Source organism: Lemur catta, chromosome 8 (assembly GCF_020740605.2).
Source record: "Lemur catta isolate mLemCat1 chromosome 8, mLemCat1.pri, whole genome shotgun sequence".
Classification (NCBI taxonomy): Eukaryota; Metazoa; Chordata; class Mammalia; order Primates; family Lemuridae; genus Lemur; species Lemur catta.
The window spans coordinates 54,848,060-54,868,156 of NC_059135.1; the positions used below are offsets into that span (position 1 = coordinate 54,848,060).

At 35.5% G+C, this 20,097-nt stretch overlaps 1 protein-coding gene across 3 annotated transcripts in view; it reads left to right on the top strand.

Annotated features, from left to right (window-relative positions):
• TLK1 (tousled like kinase 1) overlaps positions 1-20,097 on the top strand; it is a 141,009-nt gene that overhangs the window by 48,330 nt on the left and 72,582 nt on the right. For all 3 annotated transcript variants that reach the window (XM_045558713.1, XM_045558715.1, XM_045558714.1), the window contains one exon: positions 10,978-11,049. In XM_045558713.1, coding sequence (XP_045414669.1) covers positions 10,978-11,049 — 72 coding nt within the window. The remainder of the gene's footprint in view (positions 1-10,977; positions 11,050-20,097) is intronic.

A 20,097-nucleotide genomic window follows, 5' to 3' on the forward strand; every position in this document is an offset into this window, starting at 1 on the left:
TTCTTTTTCTTCCTAATTGTGCTGATTAGAACCTCCAGTGCAGTGTTGAATAGAAGTGGTGAGAGCACACATCTTTATCTTGTTCCTGATTCTAGGGAGGAAAGGTATGGGTGTTTCATAGATGTCCTATCTCAGGTTGAGGAAGTTTCCTTCTATTTCTAGGTTGCTGAGAGAGGGGGAGAGAGAGAGAGAAAGAGAGTGTGTTTGTGTTTAAAATCATGAACAGGGTATTGGGTTTTGTCAAATACCTTTTCTATGTCTGTTGAGATGATCATATGATCTTTGTTCTATTAATATAGTGCATTATTGATTGACTTTTGTATGTGGACCTAACTTTGCATTCCTGGGATGAATCCGACTTGGTCTAAATGTAAAATACTTTTTACGTCTTGCTAGATTTGGTTTGTCAGTATTTTGTTGAGGATTTTTGCATCTATATTTGTAATCTGTACTGGTCTGTAATTTTCTTGTGATATCTTTGTCTAGTTTTGGTAGCAGGGTAAAACTGTCCTCCCAGAATGAGTTGGGAAGTGTCCATCCCCTTCTGTTCTTTGGGGGAGTTTGTGAAGAAATAGTATTAGTTTTGCTTTAAATGTTTGGTAGAATTTACCAGTGGAGCCATCTGGGCCTGGGCTTTTCTTTGTGGGTAGTTTTTGTTTGTTTGTTTGTTTGTTTTGTTAAATTATTATTTGTTTCTTTACTATATAGATCTATTCAGGTTATGTATTTCTCTTCTTGCCTCCCAGCTTTATTGAGGTATGACTGACAAATAGAAAACATATATGTTTAAGGTGTACATGTGATATTTTGATATATGTATACATTGTGACAAGAGTATCCTAACACTCTTAAGATAATTAACATATTCATCACCTCACATACTCTTTTTATTGTGCTGAGATCATTTAAGATCTATTATTCTCTTAGCAAATTTCAAATGTACAACACACTATTACTAACTGTAGTCAGTATGCTGTACATTGGATCTCCAGACTTATTCATCCTGCAAAACTGAAACTTTGTACCCTTTTACCAACATTCTCCTGATTTCCCCTACCCTCAGCCCCTGGCAACCAGCATTCTACCTTCTGCTTCTATGAGTTTGACATTTTTAGATTCTACATGTAAGTGAAATCACATGAGGTATTTGTCTTTTTGTACATAGTTTATTTCACTTAGCATAATGTTCTTCAGGTTAATCCATGTTGTTGCAAATGACAGGATTTCCTTCCTTTTTAAGACTGACTAATATTCCATTTCATCTATATATACCTCGTTATCTTTATCCATTCATCTGTCGATGGACACTTAGCTTGAGTCTCTATCTAAGCTGTTATGAATGATGCTGAAATTGAATGTGGGAGTGCAGATATTTCTTTGGCATACTGATTTCATTTTCTTTAGATATGTACCCAGAAGTGGAATTGCTGGATCATATGCTAGTTCCATTTTTAAGTTTTTTGAGGAATGTGTATACTGTTTTCCATAATGGCTATACCAATTTAAATTCTCAACAACAGTGGGCAAGGTTTCTAGTTTCTCCACATCCTCACCAACACTTGTTATCTTTCATGTGTTGGAGATTAGCCATTCTAACAGGGGTGGGGTGATACCTCATTGTGGTTTTAATTTGCATTTCCCTGATAATTAGTTATGTTGAGCATTTTTTCATACACCTATTGGTCATTTGTATATCTTCTTTTGAGAAATATCTATTCAAGTCCTTTGCCTGTTTTTAAATTAGATTATTTGGTTTTTTGCTATTGAATTGTTTGAATTCCTTATGTATTTTGGATATTAAGCCCTTATGAGATGTGTGGTTTACACATATTTTGCCCCATCTGTAGGTTATTTCTTCACTCTGTTTATTGGTTCTTTTGCTGTGCAGAATCTTTTTAGTTTGATGTAATCCCATTTGTCTATTTTTGCTTTTATTACCTGTGCTTTTGGGTCATATCCAAAAGAATCAATTGCCCTGACAAATGTTAGGCTTTTTTTTTAATATGTTTACTGCTAGTAATTTTACAGTTGCATGTCTTAAGTCTTTAATCCATTTCAAGTTGATTTTTGTATATTGTGTGAGATACAGGTCCAGCTTCCTTGTTCTACATGTGTGTATCTAGTGTTCCCAGCACCATTTATTGAAGACACTGTCCTTTCTCCATTGTATGTTCTTAGCAGTTTTGCCAAAGATCAATTGACTGTAAATGTGTGAATTTATTTTTGAGCTCTCCATTGCGTTCTTCTGGTCTGTATGTTGGTTTTATGCCAGTACCATGCTGTTTTGATTATTATAGCTTTGTAGTGTATTTTGAAATCAGTTAGTATAATAGCCCTCCAGCTTTATTCTTACTCAATATTGCTTTGACTCTGAGGTCTTTTGTGGTTACAGATGAATTTATGATTGTTTTTTCTATTTCTGTGAAAAATGCCATTGAATTTTAAGATTACATCGCTTTAGGTAGTGTGGATATTTTAACTATTCTTTCAATTCTTGAACACAGGATATCTTTCCATTTATTTGTGTTGTCTTCAGTTTCTTTCAGCAGTGTTTTATAGTTTTCATTGTACAGATCTTTCACCTTGTTTAAATTTATTAGGGTTTTTTAATACTATTGTAAATAGGATCATTTCTTAATTTTTTTTTTCGATAGCGCATATAGAAACAACTGATTTTTGTATGTTGATTTTGTATCTTATAACTTTACTGAATCAGTTTATTAGTTCTTACAGTTTTTTTGGTAGAGTCTTTAGGGTTTTTCATATGTAGGGTCATGTCATCGCTAAACAGATAACTTTCTTTCTTTTCTGATTTGGATGCCATGTACTTCTTTTTCTTGTCTGATTGCTCTATGTAGGATTTCCAGTACTGTATTGAATAGAAGGGGTAAGAGTGGGCATGCTTGTCTTGTTTCTGATCTTAGAAGAAAAGCTTTTATTAGGTTGGTGCAAAAGTAATTGTGGGTTTAGCATTATTGAAATTTGCTATTTGATATTGGAATACATTCTTAAATAAATGTGGTTATGTTATACATCATTTTAATGCCCATTTCTCACTTTGTATGTTTTGCTAATGACTTATTACTTGCTGTTTATATTTATTTTAGACTGTGGAAATGATGTTAGACAAAAAGCAAATTCGAACGATTTTCTTATTCCAGTTCAAAATGGGTTATAAAGTGGAGGCAACAACTTGCAACATCAACAACACATTTGGCCCAGGAACTGCTAACGAATGTACAGTGCAGTGGTGGTTCAAGAAGTTTTGCAAAGGAGACGAGAGCCTTGAAGGTGAGGAGTGCAGTGGCATGCCATCAGAAGTTGACAACGACCAATTGAGAGCAGTCATCGAAGCTGATCCTCTTATGATGACATGAGAAGTTGCCAAAGACCTCAACATCGACCATTCTACAGTCATTGGGCATTTGAAGCAAATTGGAAAGATAAATGGGTGCCTCGTGAGCTGACCGAAAATCAAAAAATTTGTCATTTTGAAGTGTTGTCTTCTCTTATTGTATGCAACAACAACAAATCATTTCTCAATTGGATTGTGATGTGCAAGGGAAAGTGGATTTTATACGACAACTGGCGATGACCAGCTCAGTGGTTGGACCCAGAAGAAGCTCCAAAGCACTTCCCAAAGCCAAACTTGCACCAAAAAAAGGGTCATAGTCACTGTTTGGTGGTCTGCTGCCTTTCTGGTGGTCAGCAAAGTGAAGAGATGCACCGAAAACTGCAGCACCTGCAGCCTGTATTGATCAACAGAAAGGGCCCAATTCTTGTCCACAGCAGTACCCCACCACACCTCGCACAACCAACACTTTAAAAGTCGAAGGAATTGGGCTACAGAGTTTTGCCTCATTCGCCATATTCACTTGATCTCTCACCAACTGACTACCACTTTTTTAAGCATCTTGACAACTTTCTGTAGGGAAAAAGCTTCCACAACCAGCAGGATGCAGAAAATGCTTTCCAAGAGTTTGTCGAATCCTGAAGCACAGATTTTTATGCTACAGAAATAAACAAAGTTATTCCTCATTTGCAACAATGTGTTGATTGTAACGGCTCCTATTTTGATTAATAAAGATGTGTTTGAGCCTAGTTATAATGATTTAAAATTCACGGGTCCAAACTGCAATTACTTTTGCACCAATAGCTTTTCACCCTTGAGTATGCTGTCTTGGTATGCTGTTTAGCTGTGGGCTTGTCAGCTATTGCCTTTATTTTGTTGACGTACATTCTTTCTGCATCTAATTTTTTGAATTTTTATTGTGAAAGGATGTTGAATTTTGTCTAATGCTTTTTCTGCATCAATTGAGATGATCATATTATTGTTATCCTTTACTCTGTTATTGTGGTGTATCATATTTATTGTGTATGTTGAACCACCCTTGCATCTCAGGGATAAATTTCACTTGATCTTGATGTATGATCCTGTTAATGTCCTGTTGAATTCAGTTTGCTAGTGTTTCACTAAGGATGTTTATTTCTTCTAGAGTCATTTTTAGTAGTTTGTGTCTTTCTGGGAATTTGTCTATGTCATGTAGTTTATCTAATTTGCTGGCATAAAACTTTTAATTATATTCTCTTATAATTCTTATTTCTGTAAGTCAGTAATGACATGTTCTCTTTCATTCCTGATTTTAGTAATTTGAGTCTTCTGTCTTTTTCTTGTTAGGTCTTGGTAAAGATTTGTCAATTTTGCTGATCTTTTCGAAGATCCGACTTTTGGTTCTATTGGTTTTTTTTTTTTTCTATTGTTTTTCTGTTCTCTATTTTATCTGTTTCTGCTCTGACATTATTTTTTTTTTTCTGCTTGCTTTGATTTTGGTTTACTTTTTCTAGTGTTTTGAGTGGACGGTTGGATTATTGATTTGAGATCTCTTTTTAAATATAGGCATTTATAGCTGTAAATTTCCTTCTAAGCACTGCTTTAGCTGTACCCCATGTTTTGGTGTGCTGTGTTTTTGTTTTCATTCATCTCAAAGTTTTTTTCCAGTTTCCCTTGAGATTTCTCCTTTGACCTATTTATTGGTTATTTAGGAGTGTGTTGTTTAATTTCTACATATTTATGATTCATAACAAATCTTTCTAGCATTCATATGTAGACCTGTATGTGCTACCCTCTTCTCCCCCTTTGGAAAATTTAGTTTGAGGGTATCGTTTGCTCTTACAGTATCGATCTATAAAGCATTCTTGAATACATGCTGCCATATGTTTTAAGTTTGTGTGTTTGAAAATGTCTTTGTTTTGCTTTCTCGTAGTATCTCAGGAGTCTGTAGACACTACTTCTAGTTTCCAGTTTTCCTTCGGCTCAGGGAAGTTTTCTTTTTATAGTAATATTTCTTTGAGTATTGTTTGTTCTTAATCTGTTTCTTCCTTTCTGAAGTACCAGTTATTTTCATACTAGGTCCCCTTGGTATATCTTTTATATCTTTTTTAATACTCATTATAGTTTCATAATATTGTTGACATTATAATTCTACTTCAATTTTTAGATTGCTAATTTAGTTTCCAGCAGCGTTTTTTTCCCCACTTTTTTATCTCTTAATTATACCTGCTTTAAAATTCTCGTGGTATTTTTTTTTTTTTTTTTGAGACAGAGTCTCACTTTGTTGCCCGGGCTAGAGTGAGTGCCGGGCGTCAGCCTAGCTCACAGCAACCTCAAACTCCTGGGCTTAAGCAATCCTACTGCCTCAGCCTCCCGAGTAGCTGGGACTACAGGCATGTGCCACCGTGCCCGGCTAATTATTTCTGTATATATTTTTAGTTGGCCAGATAATTTCTTTCTATTTTTAGTAGAGACGAGGTCTCACTCTTGCTCAGGCTGGTCTCGAACTCCTGATCTTGAGTGATCCACCCACCTCGGCCTCTCAGTGTGCTAGGATTAGAGGCGTGAGCCACCGTGCCTGGCCTCTCATGGTATATTTTAAAAGATCTGTTTCTGCTCTTCCCTCACTTTCTGCTCCAGTTGAGCCATCTATTCTGTGTTTGACTGGGGTGCTCCCTTGCAAGCTAATTAGGGTCCTTAAATGACCTGTAATATTTTCTTGCCAACTTGTTGTTAGTTGGTGAGGGTTTCCACAGCATCCCTTTTGGTTAGGCTGGTGGATCTTCTCAGAGGTGATAGCTTGGGTAGTGTTAAGGTTTATAGGTGTTTCTTTACCATACTCCTGCAATCAGATGGCTTCTAGAGCAGTACTTATGGGTGGGCAAGTGCAGTCTTCTCTTTATGCACAAGTGGTCAACTCAAATTGGCTGTCAGATCTACCTTCAAACAGCCCTAGGATTGACATTCTTCATCATGGGTTTGGCCAGAAAGGCAGGCCTGATCCTATTTCCCTATTTTATATTGCTGATTCTCACAGTCTTGTTAACAGTGGCATTAAGAAGCTGTTCATTTGTGAGTGGAATCACTTTTGTGGTCTAGTTATTCTTTACTAATCTTTGCAACTGTACCTGTCCTGCTCCCCTCAGTAGAAAAAGAAAAAAGAAAAAAAAATAAAAAATACATCACAGTTGCTGGTTTATCTTCCTGTTGAATTCTCCCTAGAGCAAGAGAAAGTGAGTTTGAAATGTGTGCCTAGGCTATCATTTTTCTAGCTTGACTGATTTTTATAAAAGGCACATCTGATTAAATAGACCTTGCTTAGAGATTTTTAATGGCTTCACATCATTTATAAGTTCAAATTTAAATTATTTAGCATTATAAAGTTTTTCTTATTACTGCATTGCCCCTATAGCCAAACTTCATTTCCCATCTTCCATCTTTTCTTCACATCTTCACATTTGTACTTTGTTCCAGTCGGGACAAACTATTTGTGGTTCCCTAAATGGATATGGTTTTTCACAGCTTCTTTCCTTTGAACATAGTGTTCTTTTGAACACTTTGCTTCAGACTCCCTTATGCTTTTTTTCCATTAGACTTATTACTATTCGAATATCAAGAGTCAGATCAGGCATCACTTTAAGAATGTTTCTCTGATTACTACCTCTTTCCACCTGATTGCCCAAATCTGAATTTGGTGGACCTCCTGTGACCTTCATTGACACCTATGTGTACCTGGACAGAATTTATCCCATCACATTTTTTTACTAATATAGTTATGTACTCAATTTTGGAATGAAATAATTTTATTATAAGAAATCATGACAGTGTATACTGATTCTAATCTTGGTTTGGAAACTTTGGAGACTGAGGCAATTAGAAGGCTAATTTTGAGACTGGCATATATTTTAAAGAATACTGGGGGAAAAATTTGAATTGCACCTAGAGTTTCCATGGAGTCATGTGGTCCTTCTGGACTTGCTTTAATATGCTCTTAGTGCTGGCCAGTACTAGCAAGCTCTTTGGAACTGCAAATAGGGCCAGTGTTTGTTTAGTATACTAATTTTACTTATAGGTAAAAGCTGAAATCTAAACACTTTAATTTATATTTAAAATTGACAGCTAACAGAGAGTCAAGAACAGAATAGTAGTGGTGCTGAGAATGTGGGTAGGAACCAAAACTTGTCTTGTAGAATTTTGCCTAGAGCTGGTCCTAGTCAAAATATCTGGTGTGCCCTTTTTTAAAAAAATAAATGTCATAGATGGATAAGTCATCTTTATCTTTAAGAAATTTAACTTTCTTTTCTGCTTTTGCCCACTCCAGGTTTTCTGCTAAACCATTGCTAAATGAAAGTCATTACATTTTATATCAGTTATTGGACTTTATTTGCAGAAAAAGAAACCAACTCTAGCTACCTTAAGCAAAGGAGGGAAGTTATTGGTAGGCTATCAGGCAATTCACAGAATGGTTTGGAGGCCTGAAAACCAGACTTCAACAGGCCACCCTAGCTGGCTAGGCAGCAGAAATTGCTCATCCTTCTGATTGTACTATCTCCACTGGATTAAAAAAAAAAAAGACACCCCCAACTCACACTGATACCACGCCCTTGTGATCCAAAGTTCTGGGGGATAAAGTTGATTAGTTTAGTATTGGGTTTAGGCTTTCCCTTTGATTTCTTGACTATAAGTATGGATGAAGAGTATATGGGGGAGAAGTACCCTCCTTAGGATTTCTACAGTAGTGGGCAGGTTGATTTATAGTCCCACCAAAAATATTAGGATAGGGAGATTCACCAAAAAGAAATAGTGCTATTGGGAAATTGGAATGGATGTTGAGTACTTAAAATGGGAAATGTTTACTGTGTTTTGTATCATAAGACTTGAATTTCAAACCCCAAATTTAAGACAATGCTTTTTAGGGAACCAAGGAATGGTTTATATTAGATTATATCTCGCTAGGTGGGGGGTATCTATTGGGGAAATATAGGTAGCATTGCACTCTTAACTCTTTTATCTCCTCTCAAACATGCTGCCTCCCAGCCCCTGATTTTTGTATGATCTGTAGCAGAGGTTGGCAGAGATTTTCTGTAAAGTGTCAGGTAGTTAATATCTTTAAGTCTTGATTGCAACTGCTCAACTCTGCCATTGTAGCACTAAAGCAGCCATAGACCATATTTAATGAAATGAATATGGCTGTGTTCCAATAAAACTTTATTTATAAAACCAGGCAGAGAGCCACAGTTTGCCTACCCCTGGTCTATAGCAACTCTTTCCAATAGAATTTTCTGGGGTGATGGCCATGTTTTATATCTGCATGGCCCAACATGTAGCCGTTAGGCACATATGGCTACTAAGGACTTAAAATGTGGGTAATGAAACTAAGGAAATTAATTTTTAATTTAATTTTAATAGTTTCTTAGTAAAAAACCATTATATGTGCTAGTTCAGATATTCTTTTTCTTTTTACCAAACTCTTTTTTTTTTTTTTTTTTGAGACAGAGTCTCACTTTGTTGCCCGGGCTAGAGTGAGTGCTGGGCGTCAGCCTAGCTCACAGCAACCTCAAACTCCTGGGCTCAAGCGATTCTCCTGCCTCAGCCTCCCGAGTAGCTGGGACTACAGGCATTCGCCACCATGCCCGGCTAATTTTTTGTATATATATTTTTAGTTGGCCAGATAATTTCTTTCTATTTTTAGTAGAGACGGGGTCTCGCTCAGGCTGGTCTAGAACTACTGACCTCGAGCGATCCACCTGCCTCGGCCTCCCAGAATGCTAGGATTACAGGCGTGAGCCACCGCGCCCGGCCCTTTTTACCAAACTCTTGACAAGATTACCAATGAAAGCCTTACGAAGTAGAGTTACAGTGGACTTAGGAAAAATATTTTTTATTGATAGAGAATTAGCTCCAATACAAGAAGTCAAGGTTAAGAATAAATGAGTGCTTTTTTATGGAGAAATATTGCCAGTTTTAGTCTCCAAAGAATCAATACTGAGACCATGAAACTTTTTAAATACATGCTTTTTAAAAAGGAATACCCAAGGAAGTCTCAAGGTTTTGATGACTTTCCACTACAATGGCAATGAAAAATCATGAAAATAAATAGCAGAGCTTGAAAGTAGTCCTCCTCAGTACATGTAAAATAATGCACATATTGTAAGTACATTACTTAATGAATTTTCACAAACTGAACACAGTCATGTAACCAGCACCAATATCAAGAAATAAAGATTATTCCCATTACATGGTTGTGATATAGAAAAAAATCACAAAGAACCCACAAATAATTAAAACTAGTAAATAAATTAATCAAGGTCATTGAATGTAAATCATGTGGTAAAATCAGTTATATTTCTACATGTCAACAAGTGGAAAATGAACTTTTAGGAAGATTACCATGTACAGTAAGTCTAAAAAAATACTCAGAAATAAATCTGACAAAAGATACTCAAGACATCTTCACTGAAAACTATTCAACAGAGAAATTGATGCATGTATAAATAAATGAGAGATGTAATATTCATGAATTGGAAGAATAAATAAATTTATTTCTCATTGGCAAAAATGTGTTGATTGTAATGGTTCCTATTTTGATTATTAAAGGTGTTTTTAAGCCTAGTTATTAATTAATATAATGATTTAAAATTCCCCGGCCCAAAACTGCAATTACTTCTGCACCAACCTAATGGATTATAACTTCCTCCAAGTACTACTTGAATCTTAATCAGTTCAAGTGCTATCCTGTGTTGAAAACAGCCTTTACAGTTGTCCAGTATACTGCTGGATGTGTATGCAGTGGCTTAGAGTTGTCAGTTTAGAAATTTGGCTAAGGATAATTATAGGCCAACTTACAACCTAGGATTAGCAGCTACTCTCAACAACGGAAGGGAAACATGAGGGTATCAACTTGCATGCCTGCATGTGAAGTTAATTCATGCATCATCTTGTGGTGTGTATGGTATAGCCTTTTAGTTTCTGGTCTGAGCATTCCTGGAAGACATTGATCTAAGGTACTGATGGTACAAAAAAGTACACAAAAGAATAAGCATTATAGAGTCATATCGAGAACAAAGCAGATGTCATCCTACAGAATGATAGCTCATTTTTCTTTGTCACAGTTAAAAAATACTGTCAAGGAAATGGAGAAACTTTTGAGCAAAGCAATTAAAATGGTTAGGGTGGTAAAATATTTCTTAAAAGATTAAGTCAAAACAAACAAGGACTCAGTTTGTTAATATGTAGAAAGGCCAAGGGGTGTGTATGAGATATGATGGAATTTGATAATTGTGAAGGGAACTGAAGAACGCAAATAATATTTTTGGTCAGAGGAAGCACTAGTTTGTATACATTGGGTAATAATTTTAGAGATCTTGTTTTCCTAACAATGGCTCCATTCTCTTGCTCTTGAACTGGTGTTCTAAAAAATTGGCTAATACAAGTCAGTTTCTAAAACACAGCAGAACTTTATTGACTTGATAAAACTTTCCAAGGTATTTATAGTGTTAAGAACTTGGTGCTTATTATTTTTCCTTCATTTCTCTTCCTTGTTTAAAGCAATCACACTTAATTTTTATTATGAAAATGGATTATGTACTTGTAATATTTTTTTAAAAATTACTCCTAATTTTTACCTTTATAACAATTTTTAACAGGCCTCAACAAATAATGAAAGCTCTAATCACAGCTTTGGAAGCTTGGGATCTTTAAGTGACAAAGAATCAGAGGTAAGTAATTTCATTTTAATTGTCCTGTTATTAAAGTAAAAACTGGAATCACCTTTTTAACTAAACAGTTTTTTTTTTTCAGTCCTTTTGCTAAAGGTTAATGCTTTTAAAGTTTCTTGTAGGAGTATTTTGTTCTGCCTTATTGAAGAACAACATTCAGATTGAAGACCTTATTTGGCATTAGAAAGAAAATACAGTTTCTTTGGTTACATAGCTGAACTTGTAAATTAATGAGGTATAGGTGTTCTTAATGGAAAACAGTTATTAATCATTCCTAATTCTGTGAGATGAAGGTGGTTTTTGAAATATATTGAGTTTCATAGTTTTCTATTGTTTCTCATTATTCTTCCCTCTAAGTTTGATCCTGAGTAAGGGTTTGTGTACTTTCTGAGATACAGATATATGTTTTTTTCTCTTTTTAGAATTTCTTATGAAATCATGCTGCTGGTTTCCCTTTTCATACCTTAAAAAATCTGAAGAATCCCCTCATCCCTCACCCACTTACTGACCCCACCAAGAAAATACATGAGATCTTAGAAGTAGGCATTTGGATCCATGGTATAGTTCACTCTGCACGTGATATACTTGATGGCATCTTTTAAAAATGGGTAGACAGGAAGTTCCTTGGGTTTTAACATTCATTCATTGATGCTACAACCTCACTTTTTGTGGACATATAGCCTTTTCTCTCCGCAGATTATACAGTTCTATCCCTTTTTAATGTCTGTGTGTGTGTGTGTGTGTGTGTGTGTGTGTGTGTGTGTGTGTGTGTGTGTGTGTGTTTTCCTTGTCAATCTTACTTCTACTTGATGCATTTTAGTCTTTTTTTCTACTTGGGTTAGTGCAGATATATCACCTTTGTAATACCAATAAGTTGTTAGCACTCAGTAACTCTTAGGCATTTTGTTTCGTTGTTCAGAGGAAAAGGAACTTCAAAGGTGGCATCTTTTTTAGCCCTGTGTTATTGAAAGCAGCTAGGAATCTCTAGGTAGATAGTTTTGTGCAGTTCTATGCAGGCACCCTGATACTCCAAAGGAGTGTGGCATAGGGTTCTCACTCATCAGGCTTTCCCTTCCACAGAGACAACTGGCAGGGAGCTGAAAGGACTGTGCAAGTGACGGACTTTATCTGCAGTAGGTTCCCTTGAGGTAAGCGTTAGTAGCCCTATAGCACCAGATTATTATAGTTTAGTTTTTCCAAATTAACATACTTACACTAAGTCCTTAAAAATTGTAGGTTTAGTTGTAGTCAAAGTGAAGTTTTTAAAAACCATCAAGAATGTTTTTATTTTATATTTCCTGGACTTTGGAACATTTCTTGATATTTTCTCATAATTGAGAATATTCAGTAATGTCACATGCTTCCTCTTTCATAGGCATTTTTGTTATAAAGGGCAATAAAATAATTTTAGATATTTCCATTTTCTGTTCATCAAATATGATGTTTTTGGTAGTTTTTTTTTAAATAGCAAAACAGTAAAAGTTAGATCACTTATGACAGTTATATCTTTCTGTGTTTTTTATAGGTACCCATAGTCCCAATATAAGTTATAGATTTAGTATTTGGATTTTTTAGAGGAATCAATGTATAAGAAAATTCCACTTTCTTTTAAAGAATTATAAGGATCACTTTTGGCTATATTTTTAGTTAAAATGTTGTTTGTGTTTTTGTTTTTTTAAAAGACCCCAGTAGCATTTACAATGAAATACAATTTGGTTAGCCATTGGGTGTACTTAGCTGTATATGTATAGAAGTTTTGACATTTGGAGCAACAATAGAAAATTTTGAGATTTTGGCTTTTGCAGTTCTATGTTGTATATCTGCAATTTTTGCAAATTAATATTTAAATCTAGTGGCACAACATTCTAGAAATGACTACAGATTATACCTTGTCTTTAAGATTTGAAGAAGCACCTTTTATTGTTGTTGTTTGCCATTTAAGAAGTTGCTTGTCTGGAAAATGGTTCTTAGTTTTATCTCTATAGTAGGTACCTTAATTAAAGTTGCTGGGTACAAATAGTTGTGAGATAGAAGTACTTTTGTTTTTTCCAGTATTCCTAGTAGTTAAGTTTATATAGTATTCCATTGTCTTCTGATGTCATGTGTTCTTTTGGTAATCCATCCCCTTATTTGTTACTTTTTTTTAAATAATAGTTTTTGGTTTTGTGAGAAAATAGTACTAGAAGGTTTTTTGTTTTTTTAATAGCCATCCACTACCACCCACCCTACTCTACCTTCAATTCTTTTGGCTTTTCTTCCTGGCACTTATTTCCATATTTTAATATAATTAATATGTATATCCTATTTTAGTGTATCAATTGGACATTATCTTTTGACTCCTCCTTAGGATTTATGATGATGTTAGCTAATATCTCTTTTCCCTACTTTGTATCCTTCTACCCAGTACTCTTTTTAGACACCCAGAAGCCTTCTGTTTTCTTCTATCCTTGCTATTAAAACTGAGAAGCATCTCCTAGTCGGTCATTGTTAGGTTGATTTAATCTACTTCAACTGGAATTTTTAGTTTGGTTTGTATATGAATTCACATATGATTTTGACTTTTACTTCTAAATGTAGAATTGTGGAATGAAAACATTTTTCCTCATGTTAATGAAATAACCTGGTGGGTAGAAAGGTATTGGTTTGGTTTGGTTTTATTTTACATTGCTATAGGCCTATTCAACAGGCTCCAAAAATTCAGTGCATTTTTAGTAAGCATGTATTGCCTATTATCTTCTAGTCTCCGTGCCCAAGACATGATATGATCCCTGCCTTCAAATGAGTAGGACTGACAAACATTTAGACAGTCTGCTTCATGAAGTGTGGGCTATGCTATATAACAGTGGTCTCCAACCTTTTTGGCACCAGGGACTGCTTTCATGGAAGACAGTTTTTCCACGAACTGAGGATGGGAGGGTGGGTTGTTGTGGGTAGGGGGAGGTGGTGTGGAATTGAGGAGGTGATAAGCAGCCTGTTTCCTAACAGGCCATGGACTAGGACTGGGCTGTGGCCCAGGGTTTGGGGACCACAGCCAGATATAAACACAAGGTATTATGAGAGCAAATGGCAAGAAACTAATCACATCTGCCTGCAAAGGAAGAGAAGCAAAGAGGTGTTCCTTCAAATAAGAAATGATAGTTGAATTATTAAGAAACACTGTGAATTCATCTCAGAGGACAAAGACAAAGTATGAAAAGAAGGCAGGCAGAAGGACACGGTCATGGTTTTGCTTTTGTGTGGAAACATGACAGGTAGTTTGGTTCAAGACATAGGAGAGTGATTCTCAGCTCCCACTGCACTTTAGATCACCTGGGAAGCTTTAAAAAAAAAAAAAAAAAAAACCAAGGCGTCTTGGTGATTCCACTGGTTTGCTAACTTATGGTAGAGGGAGTATATGCAAACAGAGTGAAAGATAGACAGGGGTCAGGTTTTGAAGACCCTTGTATATGCTGATAAGGAGTTTGGACATTAGGTGATGGAGTGCTGTTGAAGCAGAAGCAAAAGACAAAATTGTAAAAGGCTCCCACAGGTGGCAGTGTAGAAGATAGGATCTGAGGGAGGTGAAACCTGAAAGGAAGATAGACCACTTAGTTAAGGAATACTGCCTTCTTTATAAAACTCCAGACCTTCAAAGTTTAATATTAGGAGGAAAAGCTCAAGGTGAGAGGGGTTTTACTTATAGTGTTCTCAAGTTTGCCTTTTGTTCTCTGTTTTCTCCTTTAGATTCTCTAACTTTGGTTACTGAGACTCACCACCTAGGGCAGTACTTCTTAAACTTTAATGTGCAAATGAGTCACTTATGTTCTTATGACAGACCTGGGGTCAAAGCTTGCCTTTGTAACAAGCTTCCAGATTCCACTAGATTTAAAAGTAGAATTAGTAGGGTTTGATGACTTTAAATTAGCATAAAGAAGGAAAAGGAGGAGCCTAAGATTTTTTTTAAAGGTATCTAGCTTTAGTGCCTTTGACTGTGATAGGCAACACAGAAGGAAAATGAATAGAGTTGGTATAGAAGATAATGCGTTGAATCTGGGCAATTCTGAATTTGAATACCTGTGAAACAAATGCAGTTGGTACTGTAGATGCTGTCTGGAGCTCAGGAAAAAGGTCAGGCTAGATATGAAGACTTGAGAGTCTTTGGCAACAGGTAGGTATTAATTAAAGGCTTGAGTGTAGTAGGTAAGTGGATCTCAAAGTGTGGTTCGAGGATTCATAGGGGTCCCTGAGACTCTTTTAAGGTGAAAATGGTTTCTGTAATAGTGCTAAGACAGTATTTTGCTTTTTTACTTTCATTGTCTCACAAGTTTACAGTGAAAATTTTCAGAGGCTGTATGGTGTGATGATATCATCACTCTGATGATTTATGGATTATGTACATAATATATATATCTTCTAGTGTTATAAACACTAAAACAAAAAAACATTTTGTTTTAAATCCTAAAATAATAAACATTGATAGTTATAACAGATAAATAAAAGCTCTTTGGGGTCCTCAATAATTTTTAAGAGTTGTAAAGGGGTCCTGAGACTGAAAAGTTTGAAAACTGCTTTTAGAGATGAATTTACCCTGATAGTGTGTGTAATGCTAGGAAATGTTAGTAGGTGAGATGGGTGCTCTAGAGAAAGAGTGTAGCATGTTAAGGAGGTAGGTAGCTAGTAGGGAGAAAAACAAGGGAAAGTAAAAGGGGAATAGTGAGTAGAATTAAATGCTACAGAAATCAGTTAAGATGATGACTGTAAAAAGTGACTAAGAATTTGTCACTTAGGTTTAATTTTAGTAGATTAATGGAAACAAGATGCCAGATTGTAATTGATTAAGGAGAGCTTGGAAAGTAAGGAAATAGTGACAGCAAATACTGACTGCTTTTGGCAGAGTCTTGACTATGAAGGAAAGGATACAGTATCTAGAATGAAATAGGCTTGACATATCATGTGTTAAGGAAAGGGTCATAGCAGAGCTGTGATGGAGATAAGAAAAGTGCTGAAGAGAGAGGAAAAGATAGAAATAAAACCAAACACCTTTTCCTGGAGGAGGTATGAATGGGTGAAATACAGACCCTGGGCAGGCAGGGTTAGTCATAGGACTAGGAACATCTTTTCCTTTGAATTGGGGGTAAGTAGATGCACAACTTGCATATCTGATAACCTTTCTCTTGTTTCACAGTGAAAATAGGTTATGACCTAACAGGAAAGAACTGTGAATGTGGTATGGATTTGAGGAGTGATAAAAATTTTATGACAGGGACAGGGAAGAAAGTTTACCAGGGCCACTCATCTCTTATTTAAATGTTTTAGAATGCCTGAAGGTGTTAGAAATATGGTCATGTGCCTTATCTACCGGCTAAAAGCTCACATTATTTTAAGAGGATTAGAGAAGGAGCCCATATTTCTTGACTACTAGTGTTTTCCAAATTTTAGATCCTGCCTTGATCCACCTATTTTCAGTTCTCCTTGCAGAGCCTTTCCTGCCTAAACTCAGATACCTTCTGTCTTAGTCTATTTGATACCACCTTATTCTGTTTGCTGCTGCTGTAATAGAATATCACAGAATGGATAGTTTATAACGAACAGAAGTTTATTTGGCTTACAGTTTTGGAAGCTGGGAAGTCCATGAATATGGCACTGGCATCTGATGAGGGTCATCCCATGGTAGAAGATGAAAGGTGGAAGCGAGTGCATGAAACAAGGAGAAAGAATTGGGGTACCTCATCCTTTTAATCAGGAACCCACTCCCTTAATAACTAACCCACCACCATGATAATGACATTAATTCATTTATAAAGGTGGAGCTCTCATGACCTAACCACCTCTTAAAGGCCCCACCTCTTAATACTATTACAATGGGGGGAGTAAGTTTCCAATATGTAAACTTTGGGGGACACATTCAACCTATAGCATCTTCTTTTTCTACTTTTTCTAAATTCTATACAGTTGCTGTCCCCACTTTCCCCTTAACCCAAGATGCTAAGGTAAACTATGCATCTTCTAGCTCTGTGGTCTCCAACTGCCTGGCTTTGGGCTGGTACTGGTGGGTGGCCTGTTAGGAACCAGGCCGCACAACAAGAGGTGAGCCTGTGAGTGGCAGGTGAGTGAGCAAAGCTTCATCTGTATTTACAGCTGCTCGCCATTGCTTGCATCACTGCGAGCTCCACCTCCTGTCAGATAAGCAGTAGCATTAGATTCTGCATTATGGTGAGTTGTATAATTATTTCATTATATATTACAGTGTAATAATAGTAGAAATAAAGTGCACAATAAACGTAATGGGCTTGAATCATTCCAAAACCATCCCCCCTCCCCCTGTCCGTGAAACTGGTCCCTGGTGCCAAAAAGGTTGGGGACTGCTGTGCTCATTTGGAATTTGTAGTGCCTGTTAAAACCATAAACATTTCTCCTCCCTGCCTCTCCTTTTAGACAAACTAGGATATATTTGTCTGCTTTCCTTATTTCTTCCTGAGGTTGGGATATTTGTGACTGAATATACATACCATTGAATTACATCATTTTTCATAATTAATGTTAGAGATACACAGTTATGTGTATTTATACATGTGTGCTTACATACAGTACCCATAATATTCATGTTTATAAAGCAGACATACAAGTCAAATTATTCTATTTTTGCCTCAACTTAATTTTAATATTCAGCTTTTGTAATACTTCTGTAAACCTGAATCAGTTGAACAATTTGAAATATATGTCTAGAACCAAAGTTGTTTTTCTCCCCCTTTCTTCCTGGGTAATCATCGAATCTTAAGCCTTTATCTACTGGTCTCGAATTACTGTTTATTTTCAGCCAAAGTATATTTTGGGATTTTGAGTTATTTAATATTAAGGATTTTAAATTATGGATATATGGGAGCTAGGACAGTTGTTGCATCTATAGCATGTCCTCCTTTTACCTTGTTTTATATATGTATCTCTACTTTTTAATTCTTTTTGCCCCTTTAATAGTGTTTACCTTGAATATTTCCTCAGTGAACACTTAGGTAGCCTAGACTGATTGAAAGTTATGATTTTCTTTGAAAATAGAGGTAATACTGGACTTAAGTTTTAGGCTTTAGATTTTTAGGTTTTAGATTGATTTTTTTTTTAAAAAAAAAGCTTCATTAAATTTTAATTTGTCTTTTTTATTTGCTATAACCTGGACAAATCTTTTCTTTAATGTCTTAATTGAGTACCCGGCAAGAAAGAGGAGAACTTAAAAAATGAATTTAGTGATGGATAGGTTAAGTGTCACTGAAAATTACATTTTTATGTGTCTTCACCCTAAATAAATTACCTTGCTTTGACTTTATTCTGTTAAAATCTATCCAGCTTCTTAAGATGTTAGATACTTAGCTTAGTGCCCTCATCAATTTTAAGAAATACTCTTTATACCCTGCTGCCTAAATTATTTTCTAAAATGTTTAGCCTGAGAAATGATGTTTGTAGTGTTCTATTTGATGGATTCCTCTGTCTTCTCTTTTATTTATCATTCTCCTGGTAGTATTTCCTCACTTTGCTTCTTTACCAAAAATCTTACTTAGTATTTTTATGTCAGTTGTTTTACTATGACATAGTTTTACTATGACATAGCAATACTGTTGCTATATACAGTGCAGGATATATACAATAACTTTGTTGTCTTGAAGGCAGGTACTCTGTGTATTTTGTAATAAATATATATAATTTTCTCAGTAGGGGAATGTTAAGTTAGTATTCCTCTCTCTTATTAAGATTAATAATAAAACATGAACTATTGGGCTTAAAATTTCCTGTGAAATACCTGAAATTACTTTGTAACTTTTCCTTTCATTTAAAAAGAGAAAATTGTGTTTAATTCACCACTATCTGTTAAAAGACATACTTTTAGAGCTGATATTCAGATAGAAATTAAAGTATCTGACACAAATATGTTGTAGTAACAGAATTCACAGCAAAGGAAGTAGGTCTTTCCTGCTTGAATATATACATGCTTAGTCTCTTGGATGGAAAAGGGAACTGGAAACTAAATGGAGGTCTAATACTGGCTCTGTGCATCTGTTTCCATAAAGACGGAAGAATATACATATCAGAATCATCTAGGAAGTATTTTCAAAGTATAAGTACCCAGGCTCACTGTTTAGAAATTCTGATATACTCTGTCTAGATAATCTCTTGAGTTCTTGTAGGTTATGAAATCTTAGAGTAATTTTTGAAATGATTCTGTAAACCATTTATTTAGCAAGCAAACAAACAGCTGTTAAATGTTACCCTTTATGAAAGTACATTGGAAGCGGTTGGTTGGTGTTTTTTCGAGCAAGAAAGTTCTAAAGCTGATCAGTGAAAACAAGATTGAAAGAGAAATATGGTAGATTACCATAAGAATAAAGACATACTTTAAAAGTGGAACCTAGTATAGTGCTTGACCATAGTAGGTGCCCAGCAAATAATTTGTTGAGTGAATAAATTTAACATCACTCTATCCATTTCCTTAACAAGCTACTACTCTTTCTCCAGCACACCCATCTCACCTGCTAACATTTCCTAGCATTACATATGCTATTAGGATAAGTTCATTTACAAAAGCAGTTTTCAAACATTTGGGTCTCAGGACCTCTCTACAACTCTTAAAAATTGTTGATGATTCCGAAGAGCTCTTATTTATGTGGGTTACAGCTGTTAGTATTTACCATTTTAGGATTTAAAACAAAAAATTTTATAACACTAGAATACACAAATACACAATCCATAAATCATCAGTGAGCTGTCATCACATGTCATACAGCTTGTAGAAATGTTCACTGTAAACTCATGAGAGAATGAAAGTAAAAAAGCATACTATACAGTAATTTATGTGCCAACTACAAGTGATTCTTATCAAAGAATCATCAAAGCAGGGTTTCTCAACCTTAACATTGTTGATATTTTACCCTGGATATATTTTCAGGGAGGAAGGGATGCTGTCCTATGCAATGTAGGATGTTTAGCAGCATCTTGAAAGTTTTAGCATTTTACTTGTGGAGTTGGATTATATCTCCATAAATTTTGCATCTCTAAATGTGGAAAACAGAAGCTCAAAGAGAG